The sequence below is a fragment of the Oncorhynchus tshawytscha genome, linkage group LG20 (genome assembly GCF_018296145.1).
Source record: "Oncorhynchus tshawytscha isolate Ot180627B linkage group LG20, Otsh_v2.0, whole genome shotgun sequence".
NCBI lineage: Eukaryota > Metazoa > Chordata > Actinopteri > Salmoniformes > Salmonidae > Oncorhynchus > Oncorhynchus tshawytscha.
This window is the reverse complement of record NC_056448.1, coordinates 24,868,147-24,895,904: the sequence shown is the minus strand read 5'-3', so window position 1 is coordinate 24,895,904 and position 27,758 is coordinate 24,868,147. Positions and strand designations below refer to the sequence as shown.

The 27,758-nt window shown below is 44.6% G+C and overlaps 1 protein-coding gene across 4 annotated transcripts in view; it reads right to left on the bottom strand.

Annotated features, from left to right (window-relative positions):
* Window positions 1-27,758, bottom strand: part of LOC112220343 (cytospin-A-like) — a 41,703-nt gene that overhangs the window by 8,791 nt on the left and 5,154 nt on the right. For 2 of the 4 annotated variants that reach the window (XM_024382168.2, XM_042302392.1), the window contains exons 2-11: window positions 27,523-27,715; window positions 27,229-27,391; window positions 25,341-27,022; window positions 23,430-23,637; window positions 21,617-21,690; window positions 21,190-21,359; window positions 20,830-21,115; window positions 1,901-1,979; window positions 856-936; window positions 516-657 (exon numbers count right to left, since the gene is read on the bottom strand). In XM_024382168.2, coding sequence (XP_024237936.1) covers window positions 516-657; window positions 856-936; window positions 1,901-1,979; window positions 20,830-21,115; window positions 21,190-21,359; window positions 21,617-21,690; window positions 23,430-23,637; window positions 25,341-27,022; window positions 27,229-27,391; window positions 27,523-27,678 — 3,041 coding nt within the window. In that variant the 5' untranslated portion in view covers window positions 27,679-27,715. The remainder of the gene's footprint in view (window positions 1-515; window positions 658-855; window positions 937-1,900; window positions 1,980-20,829; window positions 21,116-21,189; window positions 21,360-21,616; window positions 21,691-23,429; window positions 23,638-25,340; window positions 27,023-27,228; window positions 27,392-27,522; window positions 27,716-27,758) is intronic. The other 2 variants (XM_024382169.2, XM_024382170.2) reach the window with 2 other exon arrangements.

The window sequence follows — 27,758 nt, the reverse complement described above, 5'->3', positions numbered from 1 at the left end:
AACCCACAAATGCTGATGCTCCAGATACCCAACAAGTCTAAAGGCCAGTTATATTGCTTCTTTAAATCAGGACAACAGTTTTCAGCTGTGCTAACATAATTGCAAAATTATTTTCTAATGACCAATTAGCCTTTTAAAATGATAAACTTGGATTAGCCAACAACGTGCCATTGGAACACAGGACTGATGGTAGCTGAATGGGCCGCTGTTCGCCGATGTAGATATCAGCCGTTTCCAGCTACAATAGTCATTTACAACAAACCTCTTGAAGCTAGGGGGCACTATTTTTATTTTTAGAAAAATAATGTTCCCAAAGTAAACTGCCTATTTTTCAGGACCAGATGCTAGAATATGCATATAATTGACAGCTTAGGATAGAAAACTCTTAAGTTTCCAAAACTGTAAAAATATTGTCTGTGAGTATAACAGAACTGATATTGCAGGCGAAATATATATATATAGATAGAGATAGAGAGAGAGGCAGGCAGGCACACACACAGAGAGAGAGTCCATACCGTAAGCGTCCCCTTGCGGAGGGGGTGACTGAGGCGGTGGGGGAGGAGGCAGCTGAAAGGGAGGTGGTGATGAGGGAGGCAGAGGCAGTGTTCTCTGAGGCAGACATGTCCCTCTTCAGCTCCTCACTGCACCTTCGGGACACTGGGGACAAGACAGGAGAAAGGTCACTTACTGGAACATGGGTCACTGTGATGACTGAAGAAGTAGTTAACCACAGTGTTATCTGCACCACAATCACATTACTTTCACTATCAAGCCACAATAAAGTAATTTGGAGCACAGCACACAGTCGCAAATGTATGATACAGCATCAGACAGGTGCATATAGTAAACACACACCTGAGAGGGACTTGGAGTCCATGTTGGGGACCCTCTGGAGAGCAGAGGGGGTCCCAGGTGAGGCCCGGAGCAGGTGATCTGCTGTTGGGGATGGAGAACACAGTCCCTAGTACTCTAAATGAACCCTTAAATTAACTAAATATGGAAGTATGTTAGTTGAAGCAGGGGGCAAGTCATAACCCCGATCCATAAAATCATCCAGCCAGTAAATAAGCACACTTCAGAGCCCAAGTTATTACATTAATACCCGTTAATGCAAACAGACTTTTCCTAAATATAAAACTAGAGCTTTGTGAGGCTCACAGTTGGCTGCTTTTGTGCCAAGCTAAGTGGAAAAACTGAGTGTGAGCTGAGTTAGCAACGGTGGCTCGTAAGAAGTGTGTGAACAGGCATCTACATCCACTGTGGCATGCTCTTTTTACTCCTTGTCTGCATCCAAAATGGCACCCTATTCCCCATTAAATGCACTACTTTTGACCAGGCCTATAGAGCTCTATATAAAAATGGAGGAATAGGATGCCATTTAGGGCAAAGCCCTGTTGTCTGAGCCTGTGGCCTCCCCACCGATGGCTGTCTGCGCTGGGCTGCTATATGAACCTCATGTGATTGCAGTGCCTGTAGCCTCCCCACCGATGGCTGTCTGCGCTGGGCTGCTATATGAACACGATGTGATTGCAGTACCTGCTATATGAACCTCATGTGATTGCAGTGCCTGCAATATGAACCTCATGTGATTGCAATGACTGTGGCCCTTCTTCCATTATTACACCTGACACTCAAGATAGGAGGTCAATCTCCCATCTGCTACACACCGCTCTACTATTCCAACCTCCTAGCTATACATGGACATCAGGACGGCAGTGACGGACTTGTTTCGGTATTGTGGTGTTCATCTGTGAGGTCATGGTGCAGTGAGGTAAACCAACTAAACTAGGTGAACGCACTGACTCCCTGGACAAGTGTCTCCTAAATAACTCAAATGTAAATATGTCTGTTCTGTTGGACAACCATTAAATGATATGAATGAAGACAGTGTTGTACCCACCTGGCATAGTGAGGTCTGTGTAACTGGACCTCTTGTCCACCATGGAGGATGGGGGTTTGGGGGTCGACGCAGTGTGCCTCTGAAACATAGCACAATTGAAGAGAATCAGACATACACACTAGCATATACAGCAACATTGTTCATTAATGAGGACAGTATAACAGAACTACTCCAGAAGTAGGGTATCCAATCAAAAATGCATATTTTGTCCAATGGGTAAAATAATGTTAATTGTGTATACACTCCTAAGAAAAGCATCGTCATCCGTTCCAAAGTTATTGGAGTTTTACCATTGTAGGATCGGATGGCCAAAATTAGAGAGACTAAATCAACAGAGGCCGAAAATGTTTTCTAAAATATCTGGAAAAGAGCATTGCGTCAGCTAGGCTGGATGCAGTGGGAGAATGAAGGCTGACTGACAGGCTCACAGTTTAACTTGTCATCTTTCTTCTATAACCCGGAGGACTAAGAAAAAAGGAGGTTAGATAGATATTGAGACATGACATAGTATTTTCAGTTAGGTGTACACTCTTCAGATTAATGTGAAATTATTGTTCTTTCGCAAAGATTTCACAAAAAAACAAGCATATCTTTGTGAAAATGTCAATGGAGCAAAGAGCGTATCGCAAGCTTTTTATTTTCAAAGCCTTTCTAACAAGAGGGAACAACTTTGCAGACGACCACAAGAACATGTCAAATCCTCAAACGTGTCTGTGAGAAAGAGGTACCGTAATTGCTGGACTATTAAGCGCACCTGAATATAAACCGCACCCACTGAATTATTAAAAAATATGTATTTTGTACACAAATAAGCCGCACATGTCTATAAGCCGCAGGTGCCTACCGGTATTTTGAAACAAATTAACTTTCCACAGCCTTTAAACGAAACACAGCTTGTAACAAAAATTAAACAGTGGCCTACCAAGAAAGTCATTGGTCACTATCTTCCTCCTCCTGTGCACTGAAACCACTGAAGCCATCTCCTTCGGTGTCGGAGTTGAATAGCCTCAGAATTGCTTCATCTGGTGTTGGATCATTTTCATTGTCGCTCTCGTCACTTTCATCCGGAAGCAAATACCCCGCTGAGCTCATGCTGCCCCTTCAACACGCAGCAGTCCAGCCTTTCCAAACCCGTTGATGATAGTGGATTTTTTGACAACGCTCCACGCTGTCAGGACCCACTGGCAGACTTGACCATAAGTTGCTCTTCGCATGCGGCCCGTTTTAGTGAAGGGTTTCTCCCCACTTGTCATCCAAGCCTCCCACTGAAAAAAAGAGCGCCACCTTAAATGCACGATTTACACTGATGTCGAGTGGCTGCAAATACTTTGGGCCATCTGCTTTTCTTCCCTCTGAAAGCTGTTGTTGTCTTTTTGCACTGAGTCAGTTCCTCACGCTGCTTTCCAACATCTTATCATCGACTCATTAAGGCCAAGCTCCCGTGCAGCAGCTCTATTTCCTTTTCCAACAGCCAGATTTATCGCCTTCAACTTGTAAGCTGCATCATATGCATTTCTCCGTGTCTTTGCCATGATGAGGGTGACAAAATTACTACCGTAATCAGAATGATGGGAAGTTTGAGCGCGCTCGATTTACGTCACATTATGTGACGGTGCTCAGTTTTTTGGCGGCATGAATCTTGTGAAAGCGGGAAAAATCCATAAATTTGCCGCGTCATTGTATAAACCGCGAGGTTCAAAGCGTGGGAATAAAGTAGCGGCTTATAGTCCGGAAATTACGGTACTGCTCTGTCACATCTTGGTACTTATTATCGGATGTATTAGATTACGAAATCTGACTTTTTGGATATATATATTTTTTTTAATGTATCTGTTATTTTACCAGGTAAGTTGACTGAGAACACGTTCTCATTTGCAGCAACAACCTGGGGAATAGTTGCAGGGGAGAGGAGGGGGGTGAATGAGCCAATTGTAAAGTGGAGATTATTAGGTGACCATGATGGTCTGAGGGTCAGATTGGGAATTTAGCCAGGACACCGGGGTCAACACCCCTACTCTTATGATAAGTGCCATGGGATCTTTAGTGACCTCAGAGAGTCAGGACACCCGTTTAACATCCCATCCGAAAGACGGCACCCTACACAGGGCAATGTCCCCAATCACTGCCCTGAGGCATTGGGATATTATTTTTTTTAGACCAGAGGAAAGTGTGGCCCTACTGGCCCTCCAACACCACTTCCAGCAGCATCTGGTCTCCCATCCAGGGACTGACCAGGACCAACCCTGCTTAGCTTCCGAAGCAAGCCAGCAGTGGTATGCTATATAATATATAGATATAATGTTAATGATATGTTAGAGAAAGACCCCACTGAACGATTCAGAACATGAAGAATCATATTTGTCTTGGTAAAATGTATTTTAGAACATAAGGAAGTGAAATTTCATCACCACAGCGCAATTTCAACCACTCTGGGCAGAGAGGGTGGACACCCTATATTAGAGCTACCCGACATTAGGACTGGGTAGGGCCTGTTTTTTCATTAAGAAGTTGGGTACAGGTAGGGCTCAGTTTTCACTAACATTTTGAATCGGAGCCATTTTCTCATGCTCATACATATCTCATTGACAATAAATACAGTACAATAGAATACAGTATATACATATGAGATGAATAAAGCACGAAGTAAACATTAAACTGACTAGTGTTCCATTATTAAAGTGACCAGTGTTCCATTATTAAAGTGACCAGTGTTCCATTATTAAAGTGACCAGTGTTCCATTATTAAAGTGGCAGCAGCCTCTAATGTGCAGGGCTGAGTAACCAAGTAACCGGGTGCTAGTACTTACATGCCTACGAAGGTTCTAGCAGGAGGTTAGACCATGACTACACCAGTAAAAGGAACCAATTACATTGCTGACCAGCAGCAGAGATGCATTGGCTATCTAGATGTGCAAGGAGTTGACTCCTAGTAGAAGGGTATAAATAGACGTGCTTGTGTTAACAAGTCTTTGTCTTTACAGCTGTTTGACCCAGTGGGTGAATGAACTTGGTTTGAGCTTTTTTTCGAGTCATCCATTTGTGTTTTTACTCTGTTCAAAACCGTTGGCGTTGTCGTCAGGATTCACCACGATTCACAGTCAAACTAGAGAGTCCGAATCAGTGAAACAGGAGCCAGCACCAAAAACAAGGTAGGCACAGTTCCTACACCTGTTACCAGTCATTCCCATATCTTGGGGAGATGAGAGTTGTAGGTTGAACCAATAATAGGATATGGACCTAGAAAACCAGAGCTTATTCAATAGTCCCATTGTATTATGACCGGTCGTAGATTTATGGTATAGGGTAATTCCGAGCAGGCTGGTAGCTGCGGGAGGTAAGTCCTAGGGGGTAAATCCTGAGTGGGTTGGTTTCTGCTAGCTTCATATAAGCATAGGGTAAGTCCCGGAAAGTAAGCCGAGCAAGCTGTTCCCTGCAGAAGGTAAATCCTAGGGGGTAAATCCTGAGTGGGGTTGGTTCCCTGCTAGACCCATAAAGGGGGAGTGAAAGCCCAGCCGCGGTGGCTGTGAGGTGGTAGTGTGTGTGTGGTTAAATGTGCATGCTTGTGTACTAGTACGGTAGGTTGTAGAGAAGTAGTCCACGGGTAGAAAAGCAAAAATATAATATTTGAAAGTTGTTTGAACATGATGTGTGTATTTAGCAGTAGCAATAAGGAGAGAGGGTGGTTTATGCCCTATTGGGTTGGGGAACCTGTGTTGTCAACAACAGTGATATTTGAAGCATGACACTGGTATAAGACATTAGGTCTCCTGTATTCTCCAGTAGTAAATTGACAGACGCTTCAGTATTGGTTCTAATACAAAGTATTAGGTTCCGAGACCAAATTATTAGGCACCTATACCTTAACTACTATCCAGGAAGTGAGTATCACTTTTTAAAATTGCCGTGTATTAGAGCCGCGAGTGAGGAAAACCCCCTGGACACCGCCGGGAGAGGTGTTGGAATAATAACTATTGAAATGGCGACCGACGGCCCCAACTCTCCCTGTAAAAGAGGGGCTAGAGGAAGAAAAGATTAAAGCCATAGAGGCGCTGAAAGAGGAGCATGAGCATTGTACCAATTTGGCTCCAATATGGGAAAAATCTTGCAAACTGGATAAGATTGTAATTTTCCGTCAGCAGACCAATCTAATAAAGAATTCAGAGATGATATTGTGAGTTGGCACAATGACATACAATACAAATCTAAAGGGCAATAAATCAGCGTTTTGATGTCAGCAGGCTATCAACCAAAAAGCTAAACCGATAAAACCAAAGTTAGTAGATAGCATCAAAAAGACCGGGTACGTGAGTATATTGATAGAATGTGTTCGTCTGCTTTGATGGCAGGTTTGAAACCGGTTATCAAAATGGCTATTGCGGGGGTAGTGGACAAACATTTTCACTGGGTTGAAATAGTGCAGGAGGTTTTGAGAGTGGAATCTAATTCCGCTCACCAAGCAGCCTTGAATGTGGTTGATAAAGCCACAGTGAAAGTCACTAACAGTGGTTTTAACAGTCAAGGTAAGATAAAGAAAACGGAGGAAAGGGCAGCAAACCTGTGCTAAGACGCAGGGCGATAGAACCCCGTTTTAGATGTGGGACCGTCGGTCACTGGAAGAATGAGTGTACGGTAGTACTGGAGCCTACTGCACCCGCTCCCTATGGAGGGAATGCTGCGACGCATGTGTTAGATGTGGGACCGTCGGTCACTGGAAGAATGAGTGTACGGTAGTACTGGAGCCTACTGCACCCGCTCCCTATGGAGGGAATGCTGCGACGCATGTGTTAGATGTGGGACCATCGGTCACTGGAAGAATGAGTGTACGGTAGTACTGGAGCCTACTGCACCCGCTCCCTATGGAGGGAATGCTGCGACGCATGTGTTAGATGTGGGACCATCGGTCACTGGAAGAATGAGTGTACGGTAGTACTGGAGCCTACTGCACCCGCTCCCTATGGAGGGAATGCTGCGACGCATGTGTTAGATGTGGGACCATCGGTCACTGGAAGAATGAGTGTACGGTAGTACTGGAGCCTACTGCACCCGCTCCCTATGGAGGGAATGCTGCGACGCATGTGTTAGATGTGGGACCATCGGTCACTGGAAGAATGAGTGTACGGTAGTACTGGAGCCTACTGCACCCGCTCCCTATGGAGGGAATGCTGCGACGCATGTGTTAGATGTGGGACCGTCGGTCACTGGAAGAATGAGTGTACGGTAGTACTGGAGCCTACTGCACCCGCTCCCTATGGAGGGAATGCTGCGACGCATGTGTTAGATGTGGGACCGTCGGTCACTGGAAGAATGAGTGTACGGTAGTACTGGAGCCTACTGCACCCGCTCCCTATGGAGGGAATGCTGCGACGCATGTGTTCGCAGCATTAACAGACACTCTTGAGATTAGCAGGGGTGCTTGACATAGGCTACATTTACAACAGGAAAACGTATTACAATTAGTAGGGTAACAGGGGCAGAATCGAAAGCTATATGACTACTACCCATGTCTCTGACCATAGAACCAGTAACAGCCAGATCATATCATTTACATGGCGACGGGTGTGGAACCAATTTTGAGGTTGGATAATCTATGCGAAATGACAGGGAAAATGGATTCTAAAAAGTAACAAGTTAAAGTTGGCACGGACAAAAACTCCTTGCAAACTCAGAAAACCTTGGGGGGTTTTTAATCTCGTGAGACATTATTCCATTTTGATCTTGAAATAGCTACATAGAATTGACGAAATCAAGGAGGGATCCTCATGAGAATTTAGAGTGGAGTTAATATTGTCAGTCATTGTTTGTAGAGTTAAAGAAACAAATTGTAGAGTTTTAAAAAAGCTGTCAAGCGGCAGCATTGGGTTTACCAAACCTAAAATGACCTTTTAAAATTGTGTTCATGAGTAAAAAGGGCCTCGTAGTACGGTGGTTACGTAAAATCATGTGGAAGAGAGAGAACAGTCAGTACTGGACTAAATCGTCAGACTTGGCGGCAAGGGGAATGCCACCGTGTCTAAGGGTACTACAGGCTACAGAACTGGTTAAGCATACTTCGATTACAATGCCCCCCCACCCCAGCAAAATAAATCTGTCTCGATTCAGTGCACATTAATCTTAAAATAGTAGACATCAATGAGTGTGATGCAAACAGGGAATATCCAACACAGATTGGTAATAGTATATGCAGTAAATGTTGGGATGGATTAAAACCCAAACGATTAATGAGTGGAGGGAGGACAGTGGACTGAAGAGAATTGATTATGTTTTGTTTTGTCTTGTTTATTATGTTTTGTTTTATACTTTATAAAACTTCAGAATTTCACTAACTGCTCTCTCAAGGCAACAGCCTCGGGAAACATTTCAAACAGAGAGATCGGGACACCCTTTCCTCTCCTAGAAGAGAAAATGTAAATTTAGTTCTCACTATGCTAAATCTTATAATCAGCAACAAAAGTTAAGGCACCCGGATCTGGCCGTAAAGGGAGCTCCCAATTAAGTAAAGCCTGGCCACACACACCAGAACCCCACCTGTTATTAATATTTGGTAGTGGTGTTAATACAATGTCTGATTTAACTGTGTGGGGTCTTTTTATTTGGTTTTAGTAGGTTCTTAACGGGCTAGAAAGGATGCACGTTAAAAGGGCACAGAAATTAAATGTTCTAAAGTACCTATTGTCTGAATTTTGGATGCACACATGTAAGTTCTCCTGATAAGAATGTACTGAAAAAAATTAAATGTAAAACGGGTACACAGAAGGTTTGAAATGTCTTTATATAAGTAGCCCTGAAGTACAGGGAATGAACATACTCACTTAATGGTGTTGAATGACCTCTGTTGTGACTTTCTGGTGAGGCCTGAACACCCTCACCACAAAGCCTAGAGACATTGGGTGGGATTTAAGTATAATATGAAGAAGTGTGTTGCTGTTGTTTTGTTTTTGTCTTTGCTTCAATACAAATATTACCAGATTGGGCCTGCTGTATGGTTGGGATGTCTCCCTAAGGGTTAGCCCTCTAACTCCCAGACCATGGAACTCTGCCGTGAGGTCGCTAAAATAAGTACTGTATAAGCCAATTTGCAAAATGGCTTCAACAGTGTGTTGTTATTCTCTGACATTTCTCTTAGAAATATAGTATTAAGAAAAGTGGGAATGTAATAATTATTCATACGGTGAATAGTTTGTCTGCATTTCCTGAATCAGAAATGCCTTAAACTTGTTTAGGTCTGTCCTCTCTCAAGGTTATGGTGATAGTGACTCCAGATGGCATCTACAGTGGGAAGAAAAAGTATGTGGACCCTTTGGAATTACATGGATCTCTGCAGAAAATCGGTCAAGACATTTTATCTGATCTTCATCTAAGTCACAACAATAGACAAACAGTCTGCTTACACTAATAACACATTTTCATGTCATTATTAAACACAGTTTAAACATTCACAGTGCAGGGTGGGAAAAGTATGTGAATCCTTGGATTTAATAACTGTTTGACCCTCCTTTGGCAGCAGTAACCTCAACCCAATGTTTTCTGAAGTTGCGGATCAGACCTGACAATGGTCAGGAGGAATTCTGGACCATTCCTCTTGACAAAACTGTTTCAGATCAGCAACATTCTAGTGATGTCTGGTGTGAACCTCTCTTGAGGTCATGCCACAGCCTCTCAAATCGGGTTGAGGTCAGGACTGACTGGGCCACTCCAGAAGGTCAGGACTGACTGGGCCACTCCAGAAGGTCAGGACTGACTGGGCCACTCCAGAAGGTCAGGACTGACTGGGCCACTCCAGAAGGCGTATTTTCTTCTGTTCAAGCCATTCTGTTGTTGATTTAATTCTGTATCTTGGGTTGTTGTCCTGTTGCATCACCTAACTTATGTTGTGCTTCTATTGGCAGACAGATAGACATTTTGCAGGAGAATGTAAGGCTAAACTTGGGAATACATTTTTCTGTCGATGACAGCAAGCCGCCCCAAACCATGATGCGCCCTCCATCATACTTTACAGTGTGGATGAGGTTTTGATGTTGGTGTTGTGCCTTTTTTCTCCTCACATAGTGTTATAGTGTTTGGAAGGAACACACAACTTTAATTTCATTTGTCCACAGAATATTTTGCCAGTAGCGCTGTGGGACATCTAGGTGCTCTTTTGCAAACTTTTTTTTTGGACAGCAGTGGTTTCATCCATGGTGTCCTCCAATGAACACCATTCTTGTTTAGTGTTTTACGTATTGTAGACTAGACTAGTCAGAGATGTTAGCATCTTCCAGAAATTTCTGTAAGTCCTTAGCTGGCACTCTAGGATTCTTCTTAAACTCATTGAGCATTCTGCGCTGTGCTATTGCAGTAATCTTTGCAAGACGGCCACCAGGATGAAACTAGCGAGATTACAGGCAAAGATTCAGGGAGATTAAAGCTCCCTAACATGCAATTATTTGTCGCTGCCCAAATAGGCTCTCTCGCTCTATTGAGAACTCGACTAGGCCAATTTGGGTGGACATGGAAGAGGAACTTAATGCCCCATATGGATAAATCAGATTATCTGAGTCAACAAAAGGTGGGACTGCAGAATCCAACAATGTCCTATACTAAAAATATATGGAGACAGATTCATAAGAGAGAGAGATTGTCACCTTTCTTGACAAGCTCCGTTTCATTATGGAACAAACCTAAATTGAAAATAGGGGGACACAGTTTTCTGGAAAGGTTGGTATAGAAAGGGGATAAAGAACATTGGTTGTCTGTATCAAGAAACACTTATCTCTGAATAATTAAGGTCCAAGTATAATTTACAGAAACAAGACAGATATATCCAGCTTAGAGACTGTATGTTTAAGGTAGGATAGAACACATTCCCAGTACATTCCGATAGTGTTACGATAGACACCCGTTGCAAATTACCACATACAGCAGGGCTTTTATATTGCCACCTTACAGGTGGATTTAAGGATACTTGTATGGACCTAAAGGCCATATGGAGAAAAAGACTTGGAGGTAACATTTGGAGAGGAGGAATGGAATATAATATTACAACAGAGTTCTGTCCTACTATCCAGGTCTGTACCCAAACAATTTGAACTTCTACTTTTAAAAATCCACCTCTCTAAAAACAAGTCTCTCACTGTTGCTGCCTGCTAAAGACCACCCTCTGCCCCCAGCTGTGCTCTGGACACCATATGTGAACTGATTGCCCCCCATCTATCTTCAGAGCTCGTGCTGCTAGGCGACCAAAACTGGAACAGAGATAGAGAGAGAGAGAAAGAGAGAGAGGGATCAGACTAGTTTTATATTGTGATTAATATTAATATATATTGATGCCCTCAATCTCACACAAATTATCAATGAACCTACCAGGTACCTCCCCAAAGCCGTAAACACGAGCACCCTCATAGGTATCATCCTAACCAACTCTAAATGGATCATCCTAACCAACTTCGAAAGCCAAGTCAACAAACAGATTACCGACCATTTCGAATCTCACCATACCCTCTCTGCTATGCAATCTGGTTTCAGAGCTGGTCATGGGTGCACCTCAGCCAGGCTCAAGGTCCTGAACGATATCTTAACCGCCATCGATAAGAAACATTACTGTGCAGCCGTATTCATTGATCTGGCCAAGGCTTTCGACTCTGTCAATCACCACATCGGCAGACTCGACAGCCTTGGTTTCTCAAATGATTGCCTCGCCTGGTTCACCAACTGCTTCTCTGATAGAGTTCAGTGTGTCAAATCGGAGGGTCTGCTGTCCGGACCTCTGGCAGTCTCTGGGGGTGCCACAGGGTTCAATTCTTGGACCGACTCTCTTCTCTGTATACATCAATGATGTCGCTCTTGCTGCTGGTGAGTCTCCGATCCACCTCTACGCAGACAACACCATTCTGTATACTTCTGGCCCTTCTTTGGACACTGTGTTAACAACCCTCCAGGCAAGCTTCAATGCCATACAACTCTCCTTCCGTGGCCTCCAATTGCTCTTAACTAAATGCATGCTCTTCAACCGATCGCTGCCTGCACCTGCCCAACATCACTACTCTGGACAGCTCTGACTTAGAATACGTGGACAACTACAAATACCTAGGTGTCTGGTTAGACTGTAAACTCTCCTTCCAGACCCACATCAAACATCTCCAATCCAAAGTTAAATCTAGAATTAGCTTTCTGTTTCGCAACAAAGCATCCTTCATTCATGCCCGAGAAACATACCCTTGTAAAACTGACCATCCTACCAATCCTCGACTTCGGCGATGTCATTTACAAAATAGCCTCCAATACCCTACTCAACAAATTGGATGCAGTCTATCACAGTGCAATCCGTTTTGTCGCCAAAGCCCCATATACTACCCACCATTGCGACCTGTACGCTCTCGTTGGCTGGCCCTCGCTTCATACTCGTCGCCAAACCCACTGGCTCCATGTCATCTACAAGACTCTGCTAGGTAAAGTCCCCCCTTATCTCAGCTCGCTGGTCACCATAGCATCACCCACCTGTAGCATGCGCTCCAGCAGGTATATCTCTCTGGTCACCCCCAAAACCAATTCTTTCTTTGGCCGCCTCTCCTTCCAGTTCTCTGCTGTCAATGACTGCAACGAACTACAAAAATCTCTGAAACTGGAAACACTTATCTCCCTCACTAGCTTTAAGCACCAGCTGTCAGAGCAGCTCACAGATTACTGCACCTGTACATAGCCCACCAAAAATTTAGGCCAAACATCTACCTCTTTCCCTACTGTATTTATTTGATTTGATTGATTGATTGATTTATTTATTTATTTTTGCTCCTTTGCACCCCATTATTTTTATTTCTACTTTGCACATTCTTCCACTGCAAATCTACCATTCCAGTGTTTTACTTGCTATATTGTATTTACTTTGCCACCATGGCCTTTTTTTTGCCTTTACCTCCCTTATCTCACCTCATATATAGACTTGTTTCTACTGTATTATTGACTGTATGTTTGTTTTACTCCATGTGTAACTCTGTGTCTTTGTATGTGTCGAATTGCTATGCTTGATCTTGGCCAGGTCACAATTGTAAATAAGAACTTGTTCTCAACTTGCCTACCTGGTTAAATAAAGGTGAAATAAAGTAAATAAGAAACAACAGATGCTCCTCCCTATTAGAGATGCCCGGTCCAAACTGATTCAATTTAAAGTGTTCAATATGATTTACTGGACTCCTCTGAGGCTGAACAGGTTTGATAGAATCCAGTCTATGCTGAAGATGTCAGTCAAGTACAGGTGACATGATCCGTATGTTCTGTGACTGTCCAAGCTTTACATACCTTTTGGCAGAATAATGGAACAGACTGGGGATATTCTGGGTACCACAATACCTGCAAATCCTGCTTTGCTATTACTGAATATCACAAAGGATGTTGATGGACTGAGAAGCTCATGTTTAAACTGGCTAAAAGTTGCTGTAACCACATCCAAAAGAGTCATACTGAGACACTGGAGGGAGAAGGACCTTCCCTCATAAGAAATGGTCTAAAATGAATGGAAAACCCAATAACTTTTCTGACATCTGGGGACATTCTCTCAAGGATAGAAAGAGAAAACAATCTGCAATGGTCTGATAGACAACTGGTAGGGGTACGGCCTTCTTTGTTCCTTTAGTTTGTCCTTTTGTTGTAATAGCTGTTATGGGGAGGGTGAAAAGTGAAAAGTTTGTTTCCTTTTCTATCTTTGTTGTGTGTGCGGTGCGTTACACATTCCATTGCTGTCTCTGGCGGGGCGGGGGGTCTGGGTGCATTCCGAATGCACTGTTTATTCCTGTCTGTCAAGTTATTGTTTAATGCCAAATGAAATTCAATTGCACTGTTATATCGTGAAAGGAAATAAACAACAAAAAATAAAAGATAGTAGGGGCGTTGTTTTACCTTGCTATCAGAATCCTAATGTTAAAGTGCATCAATACATACGGCCTTCTGGATTATACAGCCCAATTAATTACTCGTAATCTGAGTCTTGCTTTGACACCCGAGGATGAAGGAGGATGGGTAAAAGTGAGTGGGATAACCAACCGGAAACTAATTTTCATTGGAGCCCAGTGAAGATCTAGCTCAAGATTCTCATCAAGGGTGGTGTGGAATTATTGAACATGTATTCTCTCTTCCCTGTTCAAGTCAATATGTTTTCTAGGTGGTGTGGAACATGTCTGGAACAATGATCACTCACGAGGATTGTTGGAAACTGACTAATTAACTTGAGCACATTTTAATATTTTTATAACTGTAAGTGGACAAGCAGTAGTGATTAACATGTTATGGGTTAGATGGAATGATCAATGTGCAAATGTATTTGTGCCCGGAGGCAAAGTACATAGGCGGCCTGTGTCTGAGACAGAATGTTTCCATAAGGGTGTTAGTTGCAGATTCTGGCAGGACCGATATCAGTGCATTCGATGCAGTCCCAAAAACCAAGACGTTAACGTTACAGGGAATTGGGAAAGTGGAATTGAATATGACTGGGCCGGAGATTTGAGTGGCTCATAGATTAAGGAAGTGGGTAATATGAGTCTCTGGGGAACAATACCACGCCTCTGTATAGTAATACAGGGGATAGCTCGTAGTGAAGGACAGCTAATGCTACACAAGAGACTACTATGAAGACAAGTTGAACGTCATGCATACCCAGATCAGGGTGGGAGTAGCAGAGATGGTGTTATCATTTCAGACACTATTGTCAACTTTCAGTGAGTGGTTCATCGAAGAAGGTACAGCTCTTGAAAGACTATCTACAGATCCCCATTTCACAGGAAGCCACCTCACCAGAAGGACTAGCTACAGATCCCCGTATACAGGAAGCCACCTCACCAGAAGGAGTAGCTACAGATCCCCGTATACAGGAAGCCACCTCACCAGAAGGACTAGCTACAGATCCCCGTATACAGGAAGCCACCTCACCAGAAGGAGTAGCTACAGATCCCCGTATACAGGAAGCCACCTCACCAGAAGGACTAGCTACAGATCCCCGTATACAGGAAGCCACCTCACCAGAAGGAGTAGCTACAGATCCCCGTATCCAGGAAGCCATCTCACCAGAAGGAGTAGCTACAGATTCCCGTATACAGGAAGCCACCTCACCAGAAGGGAAGTTTGCTGTAATAATAGCGTCACATCTCCTGCGATTAAGAAACATGTGACAGAGTTTTGTAAGGTTGAATAATCTCCCCCATTCCTAACCACCAGCAAACACTTATCTCCCAGACGATTGCTGCTTACCAACCGTTGGGACCCAAAGTTTACACTGTAACGAGCGTGTTCACAAAGGGGTGAGGTGTAGATTGGCCTCAAGATGAGAGATGTGTATCTAACCTGAGCACAGGGAAGTATTCTCTATACAGATTCCGACTGTAGCAGAACATAGGATGTCAGTGGCTAGAAAGTCAGGTAGGAGTTGGGAGACAGGTAGGGAGTATCTGAAAGATTCAGTCCTAGATCTATCAGTGAACCACAAGGGCAATAGGAGATCAGGAGCAGGAGACCGATTCAATGCAATTGCTATTCTCAAGGCAGTCACTGTAGGGTCAGCAACTGAAGGATGCTATAGTAACAGCATTGAACTGGACTATGGAGCAAATGAGGGGTATCTTGAAGTATGCATCATGGGCAGTGTTAGTGGTAGCAGGGGTTACCTTGTTCACATTGCTGGGATATCACCTTCTGAAGGTGTTGATGTTGAAATGTGTATACAGTGCAGATTTACCTCAAGATGAGGAACAGCTGATTAAGGCCACCGCTCGTGTATATCGGGTGGACATGGAGGGAGGAGGAGGAGGAGACGGGAGGGCGAAGTGAGGAACATATGGCGTGGGAACACCTTTTGTAACCTGTAGCCTGATGGGGAGGACTGGGTACAAGCATGAGGAGGTGTTGAGAGCCTTCATTGTTGTGGACCCCAGCAGAACAGTATCCCAAATGTCTAGAGTCAGGAAGTGGGAATTGTCAAGTTATCAAACTTCCCAAAAATGTTTTGTCATATATAATTATGCATAGCTTAACACATTAGGAATCATTTTCAAGTCTTTTGCTATCACTCTCTTAGCAACCTGAAGGAGTAAATGGAGAAAGTCTCCGTGGGCAGAGCGAGCTGCGTGTTGGGAGCGAGCGACAGACAGAGGAACAGCTAATGGAGGAAGTTATTTTGCAATTATGGCAGGGCCGGGATTAAATTTGCCAGAAGCAAATTCCGCCTGGGTAGGTTCTGAACGGCGAGGGCATAGGTAGGGTTCGGTTTAAAAATGCATTCCTGTGCAGGGCTTTACCCTACATAAAGTAATGAACTTACTTATAAACTTTATGATGTGTTAATTAAGGTAAAGTGTACTATCATTATGCTGAGATTGAGCCACTGAGGGATAACTCTAGCCTGAGTGCCAGCCTGTCTGTTTGTGCTATCATGCGAACTCCTTATCACTCACTGTTAGGGTTGCAAAGGGTCCATGGGAAGTTAAACTCGGGAAATTGAAAATTTTGCTTAATAGTCTTTCAAAAAAGTGATCATAACAGTGAACCTTTTTTGTGGGATACACATAAGGCAATTCTAGGTCTTGTGGCATATTTTGGTTAAACTATCCCCAATTCAATGGAATTGAAACCTCTGCATGCACAGTGCATTCTTCCATCACACACACAGTGCATTCTTCCATCACATGTACAGCTGATTCTCAAGATCTTGCACACTAATGAGATGCTATTGAGCCCACACTGCTATACTATCTGAGCCAAGGACTACATGCTTTCTGGTAAGTTTTGATTACAATACTGGGTGGGATGAATATATTAAATATGACATACATGATTTTTTCTTAACTAGTAAATAGTAGCTTACAGCAAAGTGCTAATTAGTTTTTGCTACCATGTGGGTTTTAACGTCAGCCTGCTGAGGAGTGTTAATTCACCTGTTTCATTTAAAAACATTTATCATACAAAAGGAATTGTTTAATCTAACTGCTTAACTCTTTATTTGTACATGGATTTGTATTTTTGTATTTAAAAAAAAATCTTTACAGGGAAATGCTATGGGCACTAACTGATGTGTGGAGACATTTCACTGCAGCTAATGTAGAAGGAAAAACTGTGTACATTTGCCAACACTGTTCCAAATCATGTGAAGAATGCAACAAGGATCCAGAATCAGCTGGCCAAGTGCATAAAGTTCCCTCAGCGCTCACAACAAGCAACCTCAAATAGAAGTAGAGGGACTTTTGTCAGATGTGAAAATGATGAATCAGACACCTTATCGATAGCAACAGCTCATGGTCCTCCTGGAATCAGAAGTTTTTCTTGACTCAATAGAGGAACATAGTCAGTGAAATGCTGATGAATGTCTTGCTCGATATGTGTATGCAACTGGTTCACCTCTGATGCTCACAGGCAATGTGTATTGGTAGAGATTTCTGAATGTTCTTCGCCAAGCATACACCCCTCCAACCAGACATGCTTTGTTTACTAATTTGCTGGATGCAGAGTTCAACAGAGTTCAAGTGAAGGTCAAGCAAATCATAGAGAAAGCAGACTATTGCAATCATCTCTGATGGGTGGTTGAATGTTCGTGAGCAAGGAATAATTAACTACTTCACCCCTCAACCAGTATTCTACAAGAGCACAGACACAAGGGACAACAGACACACCGGTCTCTACATTGCAGATGAGCTGATGGCAGTCATCAATGACCTTGGACCACAGAAGGCATTTGCACTGGTGACAGACAATGCTGCGAACATGAAGGCTGCTTGGTCTAAAGGGGAGGAGTCCTACCCTCACAACCCACCCATTGGCTGTGCTGCTCATGCATTGAATCTGCTCCTCAAGGACATCATGGCACTGAAAACAATGGATACACTCTACAAGAAAGCCAAGAAAATGGTTAGGCATGTGAAGGGTCATCAAGTTATATCAGCAATCTACCTCACCAAGCAAAGTGAGAATAAGAGCACCACATTGAAGCTGCCCAGCAACACCCGTTGGGGTGGTGTTGTCATCATGTTTGACACTCTCCTGGAGGGGAAAGAGTCCAAGAAAAGGCCATATCACAGTCTGCCGATATGGACAGCCCCATCAAGAGGATCCTCCTGGATGATGTATTTTGGGAGAGTGGTAAGCAGCCTTAAACTCCAAAAAACCTATAGCAGTAGCCATTGATGGATTGAGACAATGCCATCCTGTCTGTTGTTCAGATTCTGCTTGCAGATGTAAGAGAAGAAATCTGTACTGCCCTTCCCACTTCACTGTTGCTCCAAGCAGAGGAAACTGCAGATCTGAAATACATCAAAAAGCGTGAAGACTTCTGCCTGAAGCCCATACACGCCGCAGCGTACATGTTGGACCCAAAGTATGCTGGCAAGAGCATCCTATCTGGTGCAGAGATCAACAAGGCCTATGGTGTCATCACTACCATGTCTCACCACCTTGGCCTGGATGAGGGCAAGGTTCTTGGCAGCCTGGCAAAGTACACTTCCAAGCAAGGGCTTTGGGATGCAGATGCAATATGGCAGCCGTGCCAAAATATCTCATCAGCCACCTGGTGGAAGGGACTTTGTGGATACAGGGCTCTTTCCCCTGTTGCCTCCAACATCCTCCAAATCCCACCAACATCAGACGCCTCAGAGCGCAACTGGTCCTTGTTTGGGAACACACACCAAAGCACGCAACAAACTGACTAGCACAAGATTGGTGGCCATCTGGGCAAATTTGAGGCTTTTTGAGCCATCCTCAACAAGGTTGGAAAGTGACAGTGAAGATAAGGCCTCAGACTCTGATGTTCAGGAGGTGGACATTGAGGAGGTCCAGGGAGAAGACATGAGAGGAATACAATCAAAGCTTTAGTTTGTAGACTATCATTTTACAGATGTATGTTGAAAACGTTTTTGGGAGATGCGATGGATCATTCAATATCCCCTTTCTTTTGTTGTTCAGTGAAATCACCCCGTGTGAAGAGTCACAAATTGAACTTTAATTAAATGAGTTAACTAAATTGTTTTTAAACATTTATATTGGAAGGATTTAATAATTTGCAATTATGTCTACTTATGATAAGGTTAAAAGGTATGATATGATAAACAATAACCAATGCAAAAAACATCTACGTTTAAATGGTTTTAATATCAATTTGCACATATATTTCCGCTAATTCCCACAGAAAGTTTCCAACTCTGAATATTCCCCGAAATGTGCAACTCTACACACTGTCATGCCAAACATGGCTAGCTTCACAATCAGATTTGGGTCCAGGCTAGAATGACTTGTGTTATAGTGAAGGAGGACTTATGAGTCACATAGTTCCAGGGGGATTTAAGCCTGACTCCTCTAGGAACACGAAACACAGTGCTGCTTTGTCCTCTCCGACTCACTGCCCAGATAATCAAACCAATGAGGAAATATGACAAAAATATACAAAGCCAGACCTCTGCTTAAACTTTTAAACATCCAACATCCAACATTCATCACTTCTAACATTTCAATACTATTCTGAGGGGCATTAGTCTAATTCCGCAAATGTGTAGTTTTAGATTATACATTAGGGACATATGCAAAGTATCCTCATGTTGTAAAGCACTCCAGGGAAGTGTGTAAAATGGTAATAAATGCAAAAGTGTGTCAGAGGAAAATGGGCTTATTTATTATCCTTCACTGCAGACCTGATAGAGGCCATGGGCCTGCCTGGGGGTAAAATAAAGCCATCTCCCTATAAACTGCAGGATTACTATTTGATCTTCAATAAAACGTGAGTGAGGCTACTCAGTGAGTGAAGGACGGGCATCTCAAAAAAGCCTGCTATATCGACCGCTCTAAAAATACAACTGCAGAACACATTTACGGTTCATGACCATCAACCAGAGCTTTGTTTCACGGAAGTGATTTTCTTCCTACAGCTTGAACCAAAACACTACAGGCAGCGATCAACCAATTCACTGAAGAGACGGGCTGTGTGCCATTCAGACAAAACCCAGTGCTCCAAATTAATGAGCGTTTTACATTTCACTGGACTCTAAGTGATTAAGTGAATAGGCTCCCTGTGTGAACCAATTGTGTATGGTGACTTACACTAATGCACTGTTTACTTGCTAGTCAGAACTAGGAAACTAACATTTTCACCTTGCTAACTGGTTGTAGTTATACATGAGCCACGTTCAACCAGTCAGTAAGTCGGAAATTTCAGACATTTCCTAGCCCGTGAACGTGGCATTAAACTTACCCCAACATGAAGACGCATGGCTCTATTTCTGTAGAGACATATCTATGCCAACAAAATCCAGAGCTTTCACATGCTCTCTCCCCCGTAAGGTCTGACTTAGACTGGACTTGACACTCAGGGCCTTAGGGAAAACATCTGGCTATGCCACGAGCAGGGTAAACAAAGCTGGTCTTGGCAATCAACACATGAGCTTAACTCAAACATGTAGCAGTTCTGAAAACCTTTATTCCCTGGTCTTGTGATGGTTAGAAAGTCTCTGGGCCGGTTCTAAACAAAGGTTGTAAACAGCGCATCTCAAGTCTGGCCAGACGAGTGGCCAAATCATAAACCTTAATCCATAATAAGTTCACATTTTAATGTTCAAAAATGACCCTTCCTCACCCTCCTTCCAACCCGACTTGACACAAAAATGGTATTTTGTCACATCGAAGTGGTCACGTGTCACCTACTCAGAGCATGAATTCCAAGTTAACTTGAAGACATCCTGACTGTTTGGGTAGAGACCCGTGGGAAGTCCCGTCAGGTCTTGCAGGGGTCTGAATTGGAATTCTTATAGTAGTTCTAGAAAGACAGGGCTGAGGCAGGGAAACCACATTAAAGGACCGATAGCGGCGCCTGACATCTGCTGAACCAATCAGAATAGGGTTAGAGACATAGACTCGCTTCAGAAGGGGCCTGTGCTGCCTGGTGGCCTGATTCAGAGTGCTTATAAACTACTGGTCTGCCATTGTGTGTTTCTTACCTGTATGGGAGAGATAGCAGCAGCGGGTGGGGTTTTCAGAGGGCTGGGGCTGAGGGGTGTACGGGCAATCGTTGTGGTAACTGCTGGCACGGCTGCTGTGGGGGAGGTTGGGACAAGGCCTGCAGTGGAGGCGTTGTCAAAGCTCTTGATAAGGGTCTTGACGGTGGGAGAGGGCTCAGAGGAGGTAGAGGAGCGTCGGCTGAGACCCATGCCCTGCCTCAGGGCAGCTAGGTCCCTCTCAACCGCATTCATGTAGTTATACACCCTGCCCCTCTCCTCATCCTGCCTATAGAGACAGATAACAGATCGTCAATATCTTTGACACAGGGAGAGATTGGCACACACACAAAGACCACATACTTCTTGATCTCCTCCAGCTCTTTGCTCATCTTCTCATTCTTCTCCTGTGTGTCCAGAAGGCGGCGCCGCAGATCCCCAATCTCCTCCTGAGCTTCGGACTTGATGTCGTTAGCGATGACCACCGCCGTCTGCAGGTCGGCTTGGAACTGACGCCACTCCATAGACTCCTCCTACAAGGGGAGATATGAACCGCACATGGACCACGGTCAAAAGTAGTGCATTACATTTACATCATGTAGCAGACGTTCTCATCCAGAGCATGATATGGAATAGGGTGTCATGTGGGATGCACCCATGGGCTTAATGCTACGGACCAGCAGAACACTTCTCATTATGACTGGGTGAAATGTCTTCACCGGATGTTCAATACAAGCTGAGATACAGCTGAGGCACAGGACTCCGTATTCCTCTAGCTCCCCAAACTGACCCGTAGCTTTCGATGCAGCATCTTGATCTCACGCTCCATGTCATGTTTTTGGTCCTGCAGTTTTTTGACAGAGTCTAAAAGAAATAGAGAGTATGAATAATTAAATGAATGAATTGAGACAGGATAAACAGTCTGACTAGGCTGTGTAATAATGGTCCCACATTGCCACCTGGTGGTCACAGCAGCTTTATCATTGGTATATGATTCAGTATTGGTCCAGCATCGTTGGTGAACTCTGGATGAGCATATTATTCCCCATAGTCCCTTTTCCTGACTGATGTGTGTCTCCTAAACAGCACTCTATTCCCTAAAAGGTTAACTACATTTGACCAGAAACCCATGGGCCTTGATCAAAAGTAGTGCACTAGGAAGGGAATAGGATATAGGGTGTTCACACAATTATTAATTAATACAATTAATGCATTCATTCAAGGTTTATACTAATATGTCTATTCAATAGAAAATCCAAACCTAATTTCTCTACCGTACAGTGCATTTGGAAAGTATTCAGACCCCTTGAGATTTTGTTACGTTACAGCATTATACTAAAATTGATTAGTCCCCCCCCCCCCTCAATCAAACGTCTCCGATTTAAGAATGACACGGTGTTCTTAGGGACCTTAAATGATGCAGACATTTTTTGGTACCCTTCCACTGATTTGGGCCTCGACACAATCCTGTCTCGGAACTCTATGGACAAATGCTTCGACCTAATGGCTTGCTTTTGCTCTGACATGCACTGTCAACTGTGGGACCTTATATAGACATGTGTGTGCCTTTCCAAATCATTACCAATCAATTGAATTTACCACAGGTGGACTCCAACCAAGTTGAAGAAACATCGAAGGTGATCAATGGAAACAGGATGCACCGGAGCTCAATTTCGAGTCTCATAGCAAATGGTTTGAATACTTACGTAAATAAGATGTTTATTAAAACTTTTAATACATTTGCAAAAATGTCTAAAACCTGTTTTTGCTTTGTCATTATAGGGTGTTGTGTGTAGATTGATGAGGAAAATAATGAATTTGATCTATTTTAGAATATGGCTGTAACATGTAATAAAATGTAGAAAAAGGGAAAGGGTCTGAATACTTTCCAAATGCATATGGTTCAAAGGTTACCAGCGATTTACCCTGAGAATATAGCATGTTGAGTGAATGGAAAGTTTTCACAGGCATGATCATAAAGTGGGCGCTGCTCCACGGCAGAACGGCGATAACTTCAAAATGTCAACTGACAAGCTTGAGTTTAAGTGAAAACATGGAATCCGCTGAATACAAAACTAAATATGGACTAAATATATATTTATTTACAAAACCAAGACTGAATTTCAATATCCGCCCTCTGTGAAGACAATCTGTTCCTGTTTTTGTGTTTTTCTGTAGTCTTTCCCATTAAAATCCCCATAGAAACAGCCCCTCTCACATAGATTGATTGCGGTTATAGGCAATGAAAGCCAAGGATCTGGAGGTGAAAACGACAACAGGCATCAAGTTGATTTTGATTGGTCCAACCAGCGAAAACACCTCCAAATAGTACTACCTCACATCACCACATAAGGACACAAGACCAAGAGCGCCTGTCCGAACTAACAACAGTCACAGCAACACTGTCAGGTACTAGTATATTAAGGTTATAATATTGTAGAGAACAATCTAACGACATGGGGGGAAAAAATACATTTTGACATTTAATTTCGTAGCACCCTCTTGAATTACCCCGTTTTTCTCTACATTGTACAGCAGTGAGTGAACGCCCTATAGGATAGGGTGCAATTTGGGATGCAATCTAGTGTCCATCCACCACTCACTCTCCAGGTCTGTGATCACAAGGTTGTCGTGGAGTTTTACGGCTCTGTGTTGCTCCACCTCGTCCTCCAGCTCAAAGATGGTCTCCTTAATGTCTGAGACCTCAGTGTCCCTCTCCTCCAGCTCAGAACACTGATGGGCCAGGGCCCGCTTCTGCTCTGCTAGCTGCTTCTGCACCTCATCACGAAACGCACGGAAGTTCTCCTCCAGCTGACGGGAGAATGGGATACATAGGTGTATGCATGAGCACACGTGTCATTACAGCACCAGTCAAAAGTTTGGACACACCTACTCATTCAAGGGTTTTTCTTTATTTTGACTATTTTCTACATTGTAGAAAAATAGTGAAGACATCAAAACTGTGAAATAACCTATATGGAATCATGTAGTAACCCCCAAAAAGTGCTAAACTATTCAACATTTATTTTATATTTTTTTCTTCAAAGTAGCCACCCTTTGCCTTGATGACAGCTTTGCACACTTTGCATTCTCTCAACCAGCTTCATGAGGTAGTCACCTGGAATGCATTTCAATTAAAAGGTGTGCCTTGCTAAAAGTTCATTTGTGGAATTTCTTTCCTTCTTAATGGATTTGAGCCAATCAGTTGTGTTGTGACAAGGTAGGGGTGGTATACAGAAAATAGCCCTATTTGGTAGAAGACCAAGTCCATATTATGGCAAGAACAGCTCAAATAAGCAAAGAGAAATGACAGTCCATCATTACTTTAAGACATGAAGGTAAGTCAATTCAGAAGATTTCAAGAACTTTGAATGTTTCTTAAAGTGCCGTTACAAAAACCATCACGCGCTGATGAAACTGGCTCTCATGAGGACTGCGCCACAGGAAAGGAAGACCCAGAGTTACCTCTGCTGCAGAGGATAAGTTCATTAGAGTTAACTGTATCTCAGATTACAGTCCAAATAAATACTTCACAGAGTTCAAGTAACAGACATCTCAACATCAACTGTTCAGAGACTGCGTGAATCATGCCTTCATGGTCAGATTGCTGCAAAGAAACCACTACTAAAGGACACCAATAAGAAGAAAAGACTTGCTTGGGCCAAGAAATAAGAGCAAGTGGAAATCTGGCCTTTGGTCTGATGAGCCCAAATGTGAGATTTTTGGTTCCAACCGCCGTGTCTTTGTTAGACGCAGAGTAGGTGAACGGATGATCTCTTGCATGTGTGGTTCCCAGGCGTGAAGCATGGAGGTGGTGGTGTGATGGTGCTTTGCTGGTGACACTGTCTGTGATTTACTTGGAATTCAAGGTACACTTAACCAGCATGGCTACCACAGCATTCTGCAGCAATACGCCAGCCCATCTGGTTTACGCTTAGTGAGACTATCATTTGTTTTTCAACAGGACAATGACCCAAAACACACCTCCAGGCTGTATAAGGGCTATTTGACCAAGGAAAGTGATGGAGTGCTGCATCAAATGTCCTGGCCTCCACAATCACCCGACCTCAACCCAATTGAGATGGTTTGGGATGAGTTGGACAGCAGGGTGAAGGAAAATCAGCCAACAAGTGCTCAGCATACGTGGGAACTCCTTCAAGACTGTTGGAAAAAAGCATTCCTCATGAAGCTGGTTGAGAGAACGCCAAGAGTGTGCAAATCTGTCATCAAGGCAAAAAGGGTGGCTACTTTGAAGAATCTAAAATATATATTGATTTGTTTAACACTTTTTTAGTTACTACATGATTCCTTATTTCATAGTTGATGTCTTCACTATTATTCTACAATGTAGAAAATATTAAAAATAAAGAAAAACTCTTGAATGAGTAGGCGTGTCCAAACTTTTGACTGTTACTGCACGCACATACATACCAACATAGAAATTGGGTAAAATACTAACACAAGACTGATGGAGAATCTGAAATGAAAGTATGTTACAAATGAGAATGTGTGACCTTGCTGATACCGTCCTCCAGCCTGGCGGCCTCGTCGCGGGTGTGGTCAAGCTCCTCATGCAGCTGAGCAGACTCCGCCTCTGCCCTCTCCTTGTCCCTCCTCTCGCTTTCCAGCTGGTGGCGGATGTCCATCTTGTCCCCGGCATTGTGGATGGAGTAGAGGTCAGCCACCCTCTGTCTCTCCTGCTCCAGCTGGGCCCTGCATCGAGCCAACTCCACCTGCTCCCCCACGGCAGCCTCCCTCAGGACCTCCAGCTCTGTGGCCGCCGCTGCCCTATCCCTGCGCTCCATCTCAGCCTGCCGCTCAGCCATGTGCACCCTCTCCTTTAGCGCTGATATCAGGCCCTGGGCTTCTGCGTTGTCCTGCTCCGCCATTTTCAGTGCCCCGCTCAGGTGCTGCTGCACCCCCAGCAGCTGCTCCCTCTCGAAGTGGGTCCCATTAGTCAGGTCCACGTAGCGGCGTTCCAGCTCCAGGTAGCGGCTGCTCTTAGTGTCCTCCTCGTCGACCGGGGCATAGGCCACGCAGTGCTCGTCCAGCAGGCCCCGGAAGTAGTCCATCTGCTGGCCGTACAACTCCAGCCGGTTACCTTGCTGGCACAAGGAGTCTAACAGAATGACCCGCTCCTCGCCCAGCCTCTCGTTCTCTGTGCTTAGTTCCTGGGTGATCTGCTGCAGGTCGGCCAGCTCCTGTAGTGTGGCCTGGAGCTCCTCAGAGGTGCAGTGCTGGTTCTCCTCCATCTGGTGAATGCGCTCCGTTAGACAGGCCACCGACACCTCGCTGGTGTTGCCACTGCTGCCGCTACGGGAGCGCTCGCAGTGACTCGGTGGCCCGCCCTCTGACTCAGAGGAGGAGCAGCAGGCAGAGGCAGAACCAGAGGGGGCGTCCAGGGCATCATCGCTGGAGGTGATTGGCTGGTAGGCTTCGCTGCACTCGCTGTCGGCCGCCTCAGGGGAGATGGCTCGCCGGGGGTCCAGAAGGTCTTCATTGGAGCCGCAGGCAGAGCCGTGTGGGGAGACCCCATGTTGAAAAGGGGCCCGTCGGAACCCTCCATCTCTGCCACCGCTGGCTGGGGGAAGCTCTGGGCTGAGGCAGGAGCCTCGCGGGGATTTGAGGGAGCAGTCCAGCCTCTGCTCCAGGGAGAAACCCATGGCATTGAGGCGGTCCTTCAGCATGCGGTTCTCACTCTTTAGCATGTTCAGTTCCACGCGGATCCCCTGGTTCTGGTCCTGCAGCAAGAGCAGGGTGGACTCAACGTCTGTATAGATGAGCGGAGTAGGGGCTTCTTTCTTCTGTTCCTGTAGGGGCTCAGCCTCAGCAGTCTCCTCTCCCTCGCCCCTCTCTCTGCTCCCCCCATCCTCCTCAGGCAGGCCTAGCTGAACACGGATGGCCCGCAGCTCGGTGCGCAGGTGGAGGATCTCCACATCTTTGCTCTTGGCCAGGCCCAGCAGATCCTTCACCCTGCTCTCCAGGAGCGTCTTATTGCTGAGCTGCCCATCCGACCTGGACTTGCTCATACGGGACTCGGACTCAGTCATGGCCCGGCTGCGGACTCTCTTGGGCGGTGCCAAGGCGTCCGAGGGTCCGGAGAGCTTCCTGCTGGCGGTGCCAGTTCTGGAGCGTTCTCGCAGGCTGTCCCGGGATGAACCGGGCTCCTTCACCACAGAGGAGGTCCCAGGCTTGCCTGAGGAGTACAATACAACACGTTACTGAAGGTAAAGAAGTTAGAGCTAATCACAAACCAGAGTATAGTCTGTTAGTAGCTCTATGGTTGATGTACCTGAGCTAATCACAAACCAGAGTATAGTCTGTTAGTAACTCTATGGTTGATGTACCTGAGCTAATCACAAACCAGAGTATAGTCTGTTAGTAGCTCTATGGTTGATGTACCTGAGCTAATCTTTGTCTTGCCCTCTGGGTTGCTAGTACCTGTAGTGGAAGAGGTTGAAGAGTGGGCAGAGCTAGTCTTCTTGAACTTAGCAACAATGCTGATCCCAGCAGAGGCTCCACCGCCTACTGTTGTTGCTGATGACAAGTCATCGCTGCTCTTCGCCTGGCCAAAGAGAAAGATGATAGTTAACACACCACCTATTGGACCTATAAAGATAATCAGCTTCATGGTTGTTCTTAGTATGTAGCAAAAGTGCTCACACGGTTATTTGTATGTGCCTTCTGCATTTGTACCTTAGAGAGTGGTACGGTAGCGGAGGTCTTGGCCGTATTCTTGCCGGCTGTGCCCATGGTGGCACCCTCAGGCTTGACTCTCTCCCCAGTCTGGGCCTTAGTGCCTGCTGCCGTGGCTTTGAATAGGCCGGCCACTGGCCTGGTCGTCTTCCTCATACTGGGCTCTAGGTTTCTCAGACATTTACAATGCAATCTGTGTGGAACAAAAACACACAAGAATACAGGAGTTCAAATAA